General features: G+C 40.3%; 1 protein-coding gene across 1 annotated transcript; it reads left to right on the top strand.

The window, feature by feature from the left end:
* The first annotated feature begins 841 nt into the window (after nt 1-841).
* On the top strand, nt 842-14,934 carry LOC112742890 (uncharacterized). The gene is made up of 5 exons (XM_029292483.1): nt 842-1,518; nt 1,849-1,886; nt 2,061-2,254; nt 8,352-8,358; nt 14,423-14,934. Exons 1-5 carry the CDS (start codon nt 842-844, stop codon nt 14,932-14,934), a joined length of 1,428 nt encoding a protein of 475 aa, XP_029148316.1.
* Nucleotides 14,935-16,360: the final 1,426 nt, after the last annotated feature.

The raw sequence follows: 16,360 nt of genomic DNA, 5'->3' as shown, positions 1-16,360 counted from the left end.
ATGTAATTGTGTTCTGATAGACTGATAGAGTTCTAATATAATTGTTGGTTATTTTGTTAATTAACAATTGTGTTCTGATGGAATTTTAATGGAGTTATGATGTAATTGTGTTCTGATGGAAGAATTGTTCTGATGTAATTGTGTTATGATGTAATTGGCTTGACATTTTTCTATAGTAGAAGAATTATTTCGAAAATAAAGAAACACAGATCTAGGGACCTATGATATGAATAAGAATGAGATGGGAATCAGGGGATTATGATATAAATCTTAGAAGGGATAATGATTTAGAAGCTTACAGTACATAGCTTTCAGTTTCTATAGCAAGCACTTTAAAGTACTTTCTGATCATTCATTCCTAGCTTCCAAAGCATGAACTCTATACATCAAAGCTCAGCCATCTACAATTGGCTACTGCCTACTGGCAAAGAAACCAGAATTTGTACTTTCAAATCTCTATTAGGATAATTAATGCAAATTATGGACTTGCGTTTTAATTTCCTTTAACTTGTGTTATATGTAATATCCCATTTGAATATCTTTCTTCATTGTACTTTTGTGGTATTCAATTATGATGAATTGATGATGTATTTATAATATGCTGAGGAAAAGGGCTAGCTTCAAATGTTTCTAATAAATTAAAGCTATATAGTCTTATATTCTTATTTTAATGTATATTTTATATGAATATATTATCTTTTATATGAATAAATTAAGCAATTCATCATGTAAGAATATATTATCAGTATAAACTCTCAATATATTTATAATTTTATACTGAACTTCTCAATTTGTATAGAATTGTGAATTAATTTAGGTTTATAATTTTATTCTATTAGTAATGGAGAAATATTTCAAAAGAACTTTATCATTGGAGATTGGATCCCAAAACAATTCATCGACTTCTTCTAACAAGAGGAGATTTTTAGAATTCGAAGTAGAGAGTCTCATAGCAGATCCAGGACAACGACCAAAGATTTCAAGTTATCATCCGAATGACAGAGACAAAGTTAGATGTGCATATTTGCAAAAAGGTCCTTGTCAACCAAGGAATCATGATTTTCCGCAAACTGCTTGTGGTTCTTCTTTTCGAAGATTTAATCCTAATTGGTTTGATGATTATGGAAATTGGTTAGAGTATAGTATATCAAAAGATGCTGTTTTTTGTCTTTGTTGTTATCTTATGAAACCTGAGACTGAAGGTGGCGATGCTTTTGTAACCAATGGCTTTTCAAATTGGAAAAAAAGGGAGAGATTACAAACTCATGTTGGGATTCATGATAGTGCTCATAATCAAGCTTGGAGAAAATGTGAAGCACTTATGAAACCAAAACAACACATTAGTGTTGCTATTGAAAAACAATCTGAGCAAGCTAAAAAGAATTATCAAATTCATTTGACAGCCACAATTGATTGTATTAGATTTCTTTTGCGACAAGGATTGGCTTTTCGTGGTAATGATGAGACAGATGATTCTGTTAATCAAGGAAATTTTTTGGAACTTCTAAACTTTCTTGCGCAACATAATGAAGAGATTGGGAGTGCTTTCAAAAATGCTCGTGGGAATCTTAAACTAAGAGCTCCCTCAATTCAAAAAGATATTGTAAGAGCTGCTGCAAGTGAAACGACAAAAGTTATTGTTAATGATCTTGGGGATGAATTGTTTGCTGTTTTGGTTGATGAAGCCCGCGACATTTCTATTAAGGAGCATATGTCAGTTTGTTTAAGGTATGTGAATAAAGAAGGGCAAGTTAGGGAGCATTTTCTTGGTCTTGTTCATGTTTCTAATACTAATGCTTTATCTCTAAAATTAGCATTGGAGTCATTATTAGAAACATATAATTTAAGTTTATCAAGAGTACGTGGCCAAGGATATGATGGTGCAAGTAATATGCAAGGAGAATTTAATGGTTTAAAAACTTTGATATTGAAAGAAAATTCTTATGCTTTCTATGTACATTGCTTTGCTCACCAACTTCAGTTAGCTCTTGTAACGGTTGCAAAAAAACAAGTTGAAATTGCTTTGCTTTTCAATTTGTTAACCAATTTGTGCAATGTTGTTGGAGCTTCATGTAAACGAAGAGATATGCTTCGTGATAGTCAGATGACTAAGACAATTGAAGCATTACAAAGTGGAGAAATTGCTAGTGGACGTGGTTTGAATCAAGAAATAGCTTTGAAAAGAGCTGGAGATACTAGATGGGGTTCACACTATGGAACTATACTTAGATTAATTTCTTTGTTTCCTTCCGTGGTCAATGTTCTTGAATATTGTAAGACCCAGTTAATTAACGGCTAATTAACCCATAAATAAAAATTTATTCTAGAAAGCCAAAAATGTTATTTTTATGGCTAAATGTGATAGAGGAGATTGAGACGAGAATTTCGGTACCAATTTTATAGAAATCGGACCAAGATTGGACCAAACGGGCCAAACCGGTCCAACCGGACCCAAAGTGGGCCCTTGGCCCAACTAAACTAAACCAAAACCCTAGTTTTCAGCACTCTCTCTCCTCACAACACACTAAACACGCTGAAAATGGAGGCTATGGAGGGAAGAACACTCTCAAGTTCTTTCTCTCACTTGATCTTCAAACCACCATAACTTTTGATCTAGAGCTCCGATTGTCGCTCCGTTTGTGGCCACGCGTTCACCGCGGAGAGCTCTACAAAACCCATACAATTAATCTTGAGGTAAGCCACGTTTTACTGTTCGAAATTCCAGCCCTTGATTTCGAGTTTCATGAGCAAAAATGTTGAGATTTTGGGTTCTTTGATGTTATAGGGCCCAACTCTCTTGAAGGAGAAGGTTAATCTTGTCTCCTTGGACCTTGGGTGTGGTAAGATTCTCAACCCTAGTGTAATTTGTTGTTCTATGAGGTTTGGGCATTGAGATGTTGTGTATGGGTATGATGATTGTGGCTTAGGTTGTGTATATGTGAATATTGGAGCTTGATTGGTGATTTTGGAAAGCTTGGAAGAGGGTTTTGTGTGACAAAATCTGTTCTTGGAGGTGTTGAGACCTTGAGAGCTTGAGGACAAGTGGTTTGGAAGTGCTCCGGTTGAGCTTGGGAAATCGGCTAAGGTATGGTTTCGGTTTTCCGTATCTAATATGTAATGTGGTAGGAAATACTTAGGCTAGAGGCCCTAAGATAGGCATTGAATTGTTGGTGTTGTTGAATAGTTGAGATATATGATGTGTTCATATATGTGATTATGAATATTGATGCCTTGATTGTGTGATGTATGAGAAATGCATGTTGTGATATATGCTTGATGGGTGATTGAGGTTGAATTGATGGGTGGTACCATGTTGATGGTGAGTATGATGTTGATCATGTATAATGATGGTTGATTTGGAAATTAATATTATTGGAAATTGGGGTGAGAATGATGTATGACATGAGATTGTGTTTGTCCTTTAGCCATTGATTAAGAAGTGTTAAAATGGTTGGAGGTAGTTTTGGAAATTTTGGTAAAATGTCAATGTGTGAGTTGAGGATGGCTTGTTGTTGATTTTGGTACATTTCGAATGATTTCAAAGAGAAGGGTTGAAATTGGCATGTTTTGATTGATTTTGAAAAGAGTTGAAAGTGGCTTGTTTTGAAAATGGCACTTTGTGGTTTTGAATGAAAACATGGTTTTTGGGCATACTTTGACGGGACATAACTTGGACTACGGATCTTTGATTTGTGCCAAATCTGTTTAGAAATAAAATTGGATCCGGGATGTCCATGCCGTTTGAAGAACGGGTGAAAAATGATTTAAAATGAGAGAGTTATGACCGTCGGAAGATTGGGGGTTGAATCTGTAAATTCTGCAGTTTTTAACTTAGAAAATTTTTAGCAGAATAATCCCCCGCGCGTAGGCGCACTTGGCGCGTACGCGCCATTCTTCCAGGAAGCGCCATCCACGCGTGCGCGTGATGTGCGCGGGCACGCCGAATGTGCTGCACCCAATGCCCAGCCATTTTTCAGAGAGTTGTGCCAGAGTTGTGCCAGTTTTGTGCTTGGGGCACAAGAGTACCCACGCGTACGCGTGGCTGACGCGTGCGCGTTGTTTGGCTAATTTTCAACCCGCGCATTCACGCGTATGACGCTTGCGCGTAGATGAGTTATAAGGCCATCCGCGCGTGCGCGTGGAGTGCGCGTATGCGTGGCCCTGTTTTCATCCCAAAGTTGATTTTTGAGTTTTAAAAGCCAAATTTCATACTTCTAAGCCTCCGATCTCACCACTTATGTCTTAAATCATTATGATATGCCTAGCATGAGAAAAAGGGCTAGTGACTGTGGTAACTTGCGAGTGAAGCAAGGGGAAAAATGAATGATCATTGAGGATCAAAGATGATTATGTGAGATGCGGAGAATGGCGGTGGAAGTGCTTGTTATGCCATGGGCCGAAGGGCCATAATTGTTAATGAATTGGCTGGTTATGGATTTAACCGTGAGCCGGATGGCTAGATTATTGCTGTGTTACGGCGGAGCCATGTTTATGGCCAAGCATAAATGCATATATGCTGTTGATTGAATTGTGTATGTTTGCACTTCCACCATTGGAGATGAGGGTTTCCCTGGGTAGTAGCAATGGCTAGCCACCATGTGCTCCAGGTTGAGACTCGAAGCTCTGTTAACCCAATGTCGTAAGTGTGGCCGGGCACTGTGAAAGGCCCGGATGAGCTCGCCCCCATAAATATTCACCAGTGATGGTGATGGATAAATATTCACCAGTGAGGGTGATGGATATGGATCATGATTATGATCAAGTTTATGATGAGTATAACTCGAGTTGGGGATGCACGACAGAGGGACAGTCCAATGGTTAGCTACCAGGACTTGTCGGGTTGGCTCTATAACCGACAGATGATATCATCAGCCACTAGGGACAGGCATGCATCATAAGCATACTACATGAATTGTTTGAGATTGCCTATTGACTGCATATTACTTGCTAATTGCCTAAATGCCTTATCTGTTCCTATTTGTAAATCTCTTGTCTGATATAACTGTGTTTGCTATATTATACTCCTGCTGGTGGTTGGGAGGTCTGAAGGAATTGGAAAGGGAAGTATTAGTTAGAATGAAGGATCTTTAGTCAGTTGCCACTTACGGTTTAGCTTGTTTATAAGCTTTGATATTACCTGGAGGAAGTTCTAGGATTGCCTTCGGCTTTCCTCTATTATTATGTATTATATATGTGGAAGCTGTTACCGTACTGGGGACCTCTAGTTCTCACCCATGCGGATTTTGTGGTTTTCAGATGCAGGACGCGAGGCTTCTCGTTGAGGCATGCTGGAGACTTCTGGATTAGCGAAGATCCTTTGTTCTTGGGACTCTGTTTGGTTTATATATCTTGTTTAGATACTTTTATCTCCATTAAATAATACAAACTGTGATGACTCCTTCTAGAGGGGATTTTGGAGAATAGGTTGTATGTATTTGTGTCCCTTTGGGTTTCCTTTGGGGTTTCCTTATTTTATTATATGTATATATTATTATGCTCGGACCGGTTATCTTCACAGCCGGATTTTGAGTCTTGATATTCTCGTTTTTGACACTCCTTATATATATGATCTTGCGTTAGCTTATCCTTTGCTCGTTACGTTATCGATCGGAGTGTTGCGCGTTCGAGTTACGGTTTTTGTTTACCCCTTTTTCTACAAAGGCTCCTAGCTATAATCAATTATTCATACTACTATACGTACTAAATTTTTGTTTTAGAGGTCGTAATACCTTGTCATCTCTGAATTATGACTTAAGCATAAGACTCTGTATGGTAGGGTGTTACATTATGGTATCAGAGCAGTTCGTTCCTGTAGAGCCTGAGGAATGGACTGACTACGCTTCTGTGCATTCTCTGTATGTGTGTTATGTGCTGTTAGTATATCTGCTTGATATAATTGGCATAAACGTTCATGAGCATGCATTTGGGACTTTGAAGCACTAAACTTCCGATATTGAGACTGATCAACTTAATATCGATTATTTGGTGTGTATAGGAACTAGATGGCGCCTCGTGGACGCGGTAGAGGCCGTGGGAGAGGACATACGAATGCTCGTGCGCCGGAGACTAACCCTAATGACCCGGTGAACTTTATGAATGTGTTGGAGAACATGGCTGCTGCTATGCAAGCCACTGCTGAGGCTCTTGGCCAACAGATGAACAACCATGGTAATGATGGAGGTGGAGTTCAGGGCCCGATGACACTGGCAAACTTTTTGAAGGTTAATCCACCGAAGTTCAAGGGAACTACTAGCCCGACTGAAGCCGATACATGGTTTCAGGCCATGGAACGAGCACTGCAAGCGCAGGTGGTGCCTGAAAGGCAGCGTGTAGAGTTCGCTACCTATTTGCTCATTGGGGAAGCGTTGCATTGGTGGCAAGGAATCCGACGCCTTCTGCAGCAGGGTGATGATTATATCACCTGGGATGTCTTCCAAGAGGAGTTCTATAAGAAGTACTTTCCGACTTCTGCTAGGACGGCCAAGGAGCTTGAATTGTTGCAGCTGAAGCAGGGTACTATGTCCGTATCTGAGTATACTGACAAGTTTGAGGAGCTGTTCAGATTCTCTCGTATGTGTCAAGGGACTCCAGTGGAATATGAGGAGTGGAAGTGTGTTAAGTACGAAGGAGGACTCCGTAGTGATATTTTCGGTTCGGTGGGGCCAATGGAGATTAGGACTTTCTCCGAATTAGTGAACAAGTGTAGGGTTGCTGAAGAGTGTGTGAAGAAGGCAGCCGCTGAGAAAGGAAGTCACAAAGGATCATTTCCACAGAACCGAGGGAAGAGCTTTGCACCTAGAGGTCCGTCTTTCAAGAGGGGAGGTTCTTTTAGGAGGCCCAACAACAACTACTCCCAAGGGAAAAGGTTTGGGAAGCAGCCTCAGAATGATCAAGCTTGTACTAGGTGTGGGAGTCACCATCCGGGAGTACCATGCAAGGCCGGATGGGGTTTGTGCTACAATTATGGAAAAGCGGGGCATAAAGCCACAAGTTGTCCGGAGAAGCAAAAGCAAGGTGCTGGGAAAGCACAACAGACTGGTCGGGTGTTCACCACCTCAGCTGTGGGTGCAGAGGGATCTGAGACACTCATTCGAGGTAACTGTGAAATGGCTGGTCAAACTTTAAATGCTTTATTTGATTTGGGAGCATCACATTCATTTATTGCATTTGAGAAAGCCCATGAGTTAGGATTGAAGATCGTAACCTTAGGTTATGACTTAAAAGTGTATAATGCTACCCATGAGGCCATGGTAACTACGCTAGGATGCCCGAAAGTTTCGTTTAGGTTCAAGCAGCGTGATTTTGTCCATAATTTAATCTGCTTACCGATGATCGGTCTTGATCTTATCTTGGGATTGGACTGGTTATCTGAGAACCATGTCCTACTTGATTGTTCTACAAAGTCGGTGTACTTTATGCCGGAAGATACAGAAGGGCCGGTCGTGGTGAATAATTATTACTTGAATTCGATGATGGTGAACTGTTCTGGAATCGAATGTCAGGGTATCCTGTTGTTAACCGCTGGTGTTTCGGGTGATGATCAAAAGTTGGATCAGATTCCGGTAGTGTGTGAGTTTCCGGAAGTGTTTCCCGATGATATTGAGGAATTTCCACCTAACCGAGAGGTCGAGTTTGCTATTGAGTTGGTGCCTGGGGCGGGACCAATCTCAAGTGCTCCTTATAGGATGTCACCGTTAGAGATGGCCGAGCTAAAGTCTCAGTTAGAGGAATTGTTGGGTAAGAACTTTATCCGACCAAGTGTTTCCCCGTGGGGTTCTCCAGTGTTACTGGTAAAGAAGAAAGATGGAAGTATGCGGCTCTGTGTGGATTACAGGCAGCTGAACAAGGTCACCATAAAGAATAAGTACCCATTGCCAAGGATTGATGATCTCATGGATCAGTTACAAGGAGCTGGGGTTTTCTCTAAGATCGATTTGCGATCCGGTTATCACCAAATAAGGGTGAGGGGTGAGGATATCCCTAAGACCGCTTTCAGGACTCGTTATGGTCATTACGAGTATACTATGATGTCTTTTGGGTTGACGAATGCTCCTGCAGTGTTTATGGATTACATGAATAGAGTATTCCGTCCGTTTCTGGATAAATTCGTTGTTGTCTTCATTGACGACATACTGATTTACTCCAAGACTGAAGAAGAGCATGCGGAACACTTGCGGACCGTGTTGCAGATTTTAAAGGAGAAGAAACTCTATGCGAAACTGTCTAAGTGTGAGTTTTGGAAGAGTGAGGTAAAGTTTTTGGGTCACGTGGTGAGTAAGCAGGGAATAGCCGTAGATCCAACTAAGGTAGAAGCTGTGATGGATTGGAGGAAACCAACCACAGTAACTGAGATAAGGAGTTTTCTGGGTTTAGCTGGCTATTACCGAAGGTTCATCAAAGGCTTTTCGCAATTAGCCTTGCCATTGACAAAGTTAACCCGCAAAGACACTCCGTTTGTTTGGACTCCTGAGTGCAAGGAGAGCTTTCAGGTATTGAAGAAAAAGTTGACCACTGCACCTGTGTTAGTGTTACCTGAGCCGAACGAACCTTTTGAGGTGTACTGTGATGCCTCACTAAAGGGTCTAGGATGCGTGCTGATGCAGCATCATAATGTGGTGGCGTATGCCTCACGACAGTTAAGACCTCATGAAGTTAGTTACCCTACGCACAATTTGGAACTCGCTGTGGTTGTGTTTGCCTTGAAGGTGTGGAGGCATTATCTCTATGGGGTTAAGTTCCAAGTCTTCTCTGATCACAAGAGCTTGAAATATCTCTTTGATCAGAAAGAGCTTAATATGAGGCAAAGGAGGTGGATGGAATTATTGAAAGACTACGACTTTGAGTTGAATTACCATCCGGGAAAGGCAAATGTAGTGGCGGATGCGTTAAGTCGGAAGTCGTTATATGCGTCTTGGATGATGCTTCAAGAGGAGAAGTTGCTCAAGGGATTCGAGAGTCTAAAAATTGGTGCTCGAGAAGTATCTGGAACCTTGTGTTTGAGCCGATTAGAAATCTCAAGTGACTTTAAGTCCGAACTCCTAAAGGCTCATGAAAATGATGAAGCGTTATGGAAGGTGTTACCGGCTATCGAGCAAGGAAAACAGTGGAGAGTGTCGGAAGAAAAAGATGGGTTATGGAGATTCAAGGGTAGGATCATTGTGCCGGATGTTGGTACTTTGAGGCAAGATATCTTAAAGGAGGCACACAAAAGCGGATTCTCCATTCACCCGGGAAGTACTAAGATGTACCATGATTTAAAGGCGATGTTTTGGTGGCCGGGTATGAAGAATGATGTGGCAGAATATGTTTCAAATTGCTTAACTTGTCAAAAGGTAAAGATTGAACATCAAAGACCTTCCGGGATGTTGCAACCTTTAGAGATTCCGCAATGGAAGTGGGAAAGTATTGCAATGGACTTTGTGTCGGGATTGCCAAGGACTAGGACTGGTTTTGATGCTATCTAGGTGATTGTGGACCGACTGACAAAGTCAGCTCACTTTTTGCCCATTCGGATGACTTACACCCTTGAGGAGCTAGCTCGGTTATACATAAAGGAGATTGTGAGACTCCATGGTGTACCTGCTACTATAATCTCTGATAGAGATCCTCGTTTCACTTCGAGATTCTGGGGTGCATTTCAGAAAGCTTTTGGAACCCGATTAAGCTTGAGTACAGCTTACCATCCTCAAACAGATGGTCAATCTGAGAGGACGATCCAAACACTAGAGGATATGTTGAGAGCTTGTGTTTTGGATCAACCGGCAAGTTGGGATTGGTATATGCCGTTAGTGGAGTTTGCATACAATAATAGTTACCATATGAGCATCGGAATGGCTCCGTATGAGGCATTGTATGGGAGGAAATGTCAATCTCCACTATGTTGGTATGAAACTGGAGAGAAAGGCTTGTTGGGGCCGGAAATGATAGTTGAGACTACTGAACAAGTTAAGAAAATCCGAGATAGGATGCTTACGGCGCAGAGTCGCCAAAAGAGTTACGCTGATCAGAGGTGGAAGCCCTTGGAATTTGAGGAAGGAGATCATGTTTTCCTTAAGGTTACTCCGACCACAGGAATAGGTAGAGCGATTAAAGCAAAGAAGTTGAATCCTCGATACATTGGTCCATTTCAGATCCTGGAGAGGATTGGGCCGGTGGCGTATCACGTGGCTCTACCACCTCATCTTTCGAACCTGCACGACGTGTTTCACGTGTCGCAGCTTCGGAAGTACACCCCTGATGCTAGCCATGTGTTAGAACCCGAATCGGTTCAGTTAAGGGAAGATTTGACGCTTCCAGTGGCTCCAGTCAGAATTGATGATACTAGTATCAAACGACTGCGTGGAAAAGAGGTTTCATTAGTCAAAGTGGCTTGGAGTCGAGGCGGTGTTGAGGAACACACTTGGGAACTTGAGTCGGAGATGCGAATGGATTATCCGCACTTATTCTCAGGTAATTGCATTTGAATTTTGTGGGCAAAATTCCCAATTAGGTGGGTAGAATGTAAGACCCAGTTAATTAACGGCTAATTAACCCATAAATGAGAATTTATTCTAGAAAGCCAAAAATGTTATTTTTATGGCTAAATGTGATAGAGGAGATTGAGACGAGAATTTCGGTACCAATTTTATAGAAATCGGACCAAGATTGGACCAAACGGGCCAAACCGGTCCAACCGGACCCAAAGTGGGCCCTTGGCCCAACTAAACTAAACCAAAACCCTAGTTTTCAGCACTCTCTCTCCTCACAACACACTAAACACGCTGAAAATGGAGGCTATGGAGGGAAGAACACTCTCTCAAGTTCTTTCTCTCACTTGATCTTCAAACCACCATAACTTTTGATCTAGAGCTTCGATTGTCGCTCCGTTTGTGGCCACGCGTTCACCGCGGAGAGCTCTACAAAACCCATACAATTAATCTTGAGGTAAGCCACGTTTTACTGTTCGAAATTCCAGCCCTTGATTTCGAGTTTCATGAGCAAAAATGTTGAGATTTTGGGTTCTTTGATGTTATAGGGACCAACTCTCTTGAAGGAGAAGGTTAATCTTGTCTCCTTGGACCTTGGGTGTGGTAAGATTCTCAACCCTGGTGTAATTTGTTGTTCTATGAGGTTTGGGCATTGAGATGTTGTGTATGGGTATAATGATTGTGGCTTAGGTTGTGTATATGTGAATATTGGAGCTTGATTGGTGATTTTGGAAAGCTTGGAAGAGGGTTTTGTGTGACAAAATCTGTTCTTGGAGGTGTTGAGACCTTGAGAGCTTGAGGACAAGTGGTTTGGAAGTGCTCCGGTTGAGCTTGGGAAATCGGCTAAGGTATGGTTTCGGTTTCCCGTATCTAATATGTAATGTGGTAGGAAATACTTAGGCTAGAGGCCTTAAGATAGGCATTGAATTGTTGGTGTTGTTGAATAGTTGAGATATATGATGTGTTCATATATGTGATTATGAATATTGATGCCTTAATTGTGTGATGTATGAGAAATGCATGTTGTGATATATGCTTGATGGGTGATTGAGGTTGAATTGATGGGTGGTACCATGTTGATGGTGAGTATGATGTTGATCATGTATAATGATGGTTGATTTGGAAATTAATATTATTGGAAATTGGGATGAGAAGGATGTATGACATGAGATTGTGTTTGTCCTTTAGCCATTGATTAAGAAGTGTTAAAATGGTTGGAGGTAGTTTTGGAAATTTTGGTAAAATGTCAATGTGTGAGTTGAGGATGGCTTGTTGTTGATTTTGGTACATTTCGAATGATTTCAAAGAGAAGGGTTGAAATTGGCATGTTTTGATTGATTTTGAAAAGAGTTGAAAGTGGCTTGTTTTGAAAATGGCACTTTGTGGTTTTGAATGAAAACATGGTTTTTGGGCATACTTTGACGGGACATAACTTGGACTACGGATCTTTGATTTGTGCCAAATCTGTTTAGAAATGAAATTGGATCCGGGATGTCCATGCCGTTTAAAGAACGAGTGAAAAATGATTTAAAATGAGAGAGTTATGACCGTCGGAAGATTGGGGGTTGAATCTGTGAATTCTGCAGTTTTTAACTTAGAAAATTTTTAGCAGAATAATCCCCCGCGCGTAGGCGCACTTGGCGCGTACGCGCCGTTCTTCCAGGAAGCGCCATCCACGCGTGCGCGTGATGTGCGCGGGCACGCCGAATGTGCTGCACCCAATGCCCAGCCATTTTCCAGAGAGTTGTGCCAGAGTTGTGCCAGTTTTGTGCTTGGGGCACAAGAGTACCCACGCGTACGCGTGGCTGACGCGTGCGCGTTGTTTGGCTAATTTTCAACCCGCGCATTCGCGCGTATGACGCTTGCGCGTAGATGAGTTATAAGGCCATCCGCGCGTGCGCGTGGAGTGCGCGTATGCGTGGCCCTGTTTTCATCCCAAAGTTGATTTTTGAGTTTTAAAAGCCAAATTTCATACTTCTAAGCCTCCGATCTCACCACTTATGTCTTAAATCATTATGATATGCCTAGCATGAGAAAAAGGGCTAGTGACTGTGGTAACTTGCGAGTGAAGCAAGGGGAAAAATGAATGATCATTGAGGATCAAAGATGATTATGTGAGATGCGGAGAATGGCGGTGGAAGTGCTTATTATGCCATGGGCCGAAGGGCCATAATTGTTAATGAATTGGCTGGTTATGGATTTAACCGTGAGCCGGATGGCTAGATTATTGCTGTGTTACGGCGGAGCCATGTTTATGGCCAAGCATAAATGCATATATGCTGTTGATTGAATTGTGTATGTTTGCACTTCCACCATTGGAGATGAGGGTTTCCCTGGGTAGTAGCAATGGCTAGCCACCATGTGCTCCAGGTTGAGACTCGAAGCTCTGTTAACCCAATGTCGTAAATGTGGCCGGGCACTGTGAAAGGCCCGGATGAGCTCGCCCCCATAAATATTCACCAGTGATGGTGATGGATAAATATTCACCAGTGAGGGTGATGGATATGGATCATGATTATGATCAAGTTTATGATGAGTATAACTCGAGTTGGGGATGCACGACAGAGGGACAGTCCAATGGTTAGCTACCAGGACTTGTCGGGTTGGCTCTATAACCGACAGATGATATCATCAGCCACTAGGGACAGGCATGCATCATAAGCATACTACATGAATTGTTTGAGATTGCCTATTGACTGCATATTACTTGCTAATTGCCTAAATGCCTTATCTGTTCCTATTTGTAAATCTCTTGTCTGATATAACTGTGTTTGCTATATTATACTCCTGCTGGTGGTTGGGAGGTCTGAAGGAATTGGAAAGGGAAGTATTAGTTAGAATGAATGATCTTTAGTCAGTTGCCACTTACGGTTTAGCTTGTTTATAAGCTTTGATATTACCTGGAGGAAGTTCTAGGATTGCCTTCGGCTTTCCTCTATTATTATGTATTATATATGTGGAAGCTGTTACCGTACTGGGGACCTCTGGTTCTCATCCATGCGGATTTTGTGGTTTTCAGATGCAGGACGCGAGGCTTCTCGTTGAGGCATGCTGGAGACTTCTGGATTAGCGAAGATCCTTTGTTCTTGGGACTCTGTTTGGTTTATATATCTTGTTTAGATACTTTTATCTCCATTAAATAATACAAACTGTGATGACTCCTTCTAGAGGGGATTTTGGAGAATAGGTTGTATGTATTTGTGTCCCTTTGGGTTTCCTTTGGGGTTTCCTTATTTTATTATATGTATATATTATTATGCTCGGACCGGTTATCTTCACAGCCGGATTTTGAGTCTTGATATTCTCGTTTTTGACACTCCTTATATATATGATCTTGCGTTAGCTTATCCTTTGCTCGTTACGTTATCGATCGGAGTGTTGCGCATTCGAGTTACGGTTTTTGTTTACCCCTTTTTCTACAAAGGCTCCTAGCTATAATCAATTATTCATACTACTATACGTACTAAATTTTTGTTTTAGAGGTCGTAATACCTTGCCATCTCTGAATTATGACTTAAGCATAAGACTCTGTATGGTAGGGTGTTACAAATATGTTGAGGAAGATGGAAATAATTCAGAACAAAGAGCTGAAGCATGTCATTTATTGAATGTCATTCAATCCTTTGAATTCATTTTCAACTTGCACTTGATGAAAAATATCTTGGGAGTTACTAATGAATTATCTCAAGCGTTACAAAGGAATGATCAAGACATTGTAAATGCTATGGCATTGGTTAAAGTGTCTAAGCAACGGTTGCAAACTATAAGAGATGATGGTTGGTCTCTTTTAGTTGATGAAGTCTCATTGTTTTGTGAAAAATATAATATTACTATTCCAAAAATGGATGATATATTTGTGTCACAAGGAAGATCAAGACGCAAAGCTCAAAAGATCTCAAATTTGCATCATTTTCAAGTTGAGATATTCTATCAAGTAGTTGATAGACAACTTCAAGAACTCAACAATCGTTTTACCGAGGTGAATACTGAATTACTTCTTTGTATAGCTTGTCTGAATCCAAGACACTCATTTCTTGCGTTTGATAAGGAGAAGTTAATCCAGTTAGCTCAATTCTATCCATTAGAATTTTCTTCTACTCAACTTTTGGCACTTGATAGTCAACTTGAGAACTTCATACTAGATGTGCGTTCTGATGATCAATTCTCAAACTTAAATGGGATTGGTGCTCTTTCTCAGAAATTGGTTGAGACTCGAAAAAATATTGTTTATCCATTAGTGTTTCTTCTTTTGAAGTTAGCTTTAGTTTTGCCTGTAGCAACTGCATCAGTTGAAAGAACCTTTTCTGCTATGAACATCATAAAGAGTCGGCTTCGCAACCGTATGGGAGATGAATTTTTAAATGATTGTTTAGTGACATACATAGAAAGAGAGACATTTGATTGTATTGACAATGAAAAGATTATTCAATCTTTTCAAAATATGAAACCCAGAAGAATGGAATTTTAAATTATTTATTATTTAAATTATTATTTTATTATTTTAATTTGTTAGTTAAATAATTTGAGGAATAATTATATTTTATAATACTATAGTATAATTATATAAATTATTATTATACTATATATATTTTGCCCCCACGGATAAAATTTTCTGGATCCGTCACTGCCCAACACCATGGCATCAATACCATCTTTCACGGCTACCACCTGATAAACCACTATTTTATGGTTTATCTTGTACTCAATTGAGTAGTTTTTATCAACTCTTTACCCACTTATTCATACAAGTTGCATGTGTTACATTTTCCTTCCTGATTTTGTGCTATGATTGAAAACTTGCTTCCCAAGCCTTTAAATTACCAAAAATTAATTCCCTGTTATCACCATTCGATGCCTTGATATGTGTGTTAAGTGTTTTCAGAGTTTATAAGGCAGGAATGGCTCAGAGGATGGAAAGGAAGCATGCAAAAGTGGAAGGAATACGAGAAATTGAAGGAACTGCAAAGCTGTCCAGCCTGACCTCTTTGCACTAAAACGGTCATAATTTGAGCTACAGAGGTCCAAATGATGCAGTTCTAGTTGCGTTGGAAAGCTAATGTCTGGGGCTTCGATTTGATATATAACATGCCATAGTTGCCCTGACGATAAGTGACGCGAACGCGTGATCCACGCGGACACATTGCAGTGACGAAAAACCAGCATGGCAGATTTCGCAACCAGCAATTTCTGGGCTGTTTCTGACCCAATTTTCGGCCCAGAAAGCACAGATTAGAGGCTATAAAGTGGGGGAATCAAGCTTTAATATACACAATTTTTAGGATTTAGATGTAGTTTTTAGAGAGAGAGGCTCTCTCCTCTCTCTTAGGATTTAGGATTAGGATTCCTCTTAAAGGATTTAGGATTCTTTATTATTTCAACTTACAATTTCTTCTGAGTTCCAGGTTCAATGTTCGTTTTATTTATTTTTCCAATTTAATTTATGAATTTTCCATGTTAGATCTGAATATTCTATTTAATATAATTTGAGGTATTTTCAGAATTAAGATTGCTTTCCTTTATTTATATAAATAATTTAGATTTTTTCCTTTTGGCTTTGGTTGATTCATTGGTAACTCTTGAGTTATCAAACTCATCGTGATTGATAATTGTTATTTTTGCTAATTGAATTAAATTCCACTAACTCTAGTCTTTCCTTAGGAGTTGGCTAGGACTTGAGGATCTAACTAATTAGTCCACTTGACTTTCCCTTGCTTTAGTAAAGGTTAACTAAGTGGGATTAAAACTCAATTCTCATCACAATCGATAAGGATAACTAGGATAGGACTTCCAAATTTTCGTACCTTGCCAAGAGTTTTATTAGTTATTAATTTATTAATTCCTGCAATTTATTTTCCTTGTTCAAACCTTTTAAAACCCAAAATTCTACCTTTTCC

The sequence above is a fragment of the Arachis hypogaea genome, chromosome 14 (genome assembly GCF_003086295.3).
Source record: "Arachis hypogaea cultivar Tifrunner chromosome 14, arahy.Tifrunner.gnm2.J5K5, whole genome shotgun sequence".
NCBI classification, from domain to species: domain Eukaryota; kingdom Viridiplantae; phylum Streptophyta; class Magnoliopsida; order Fabales; family Fabaceae; genus Arachis; species Arachis hypogaea.
Note: the sequence above shows the minus strand (reverse complement) of the source record. Positions and strands in the feature narration are given on the sequence as shown.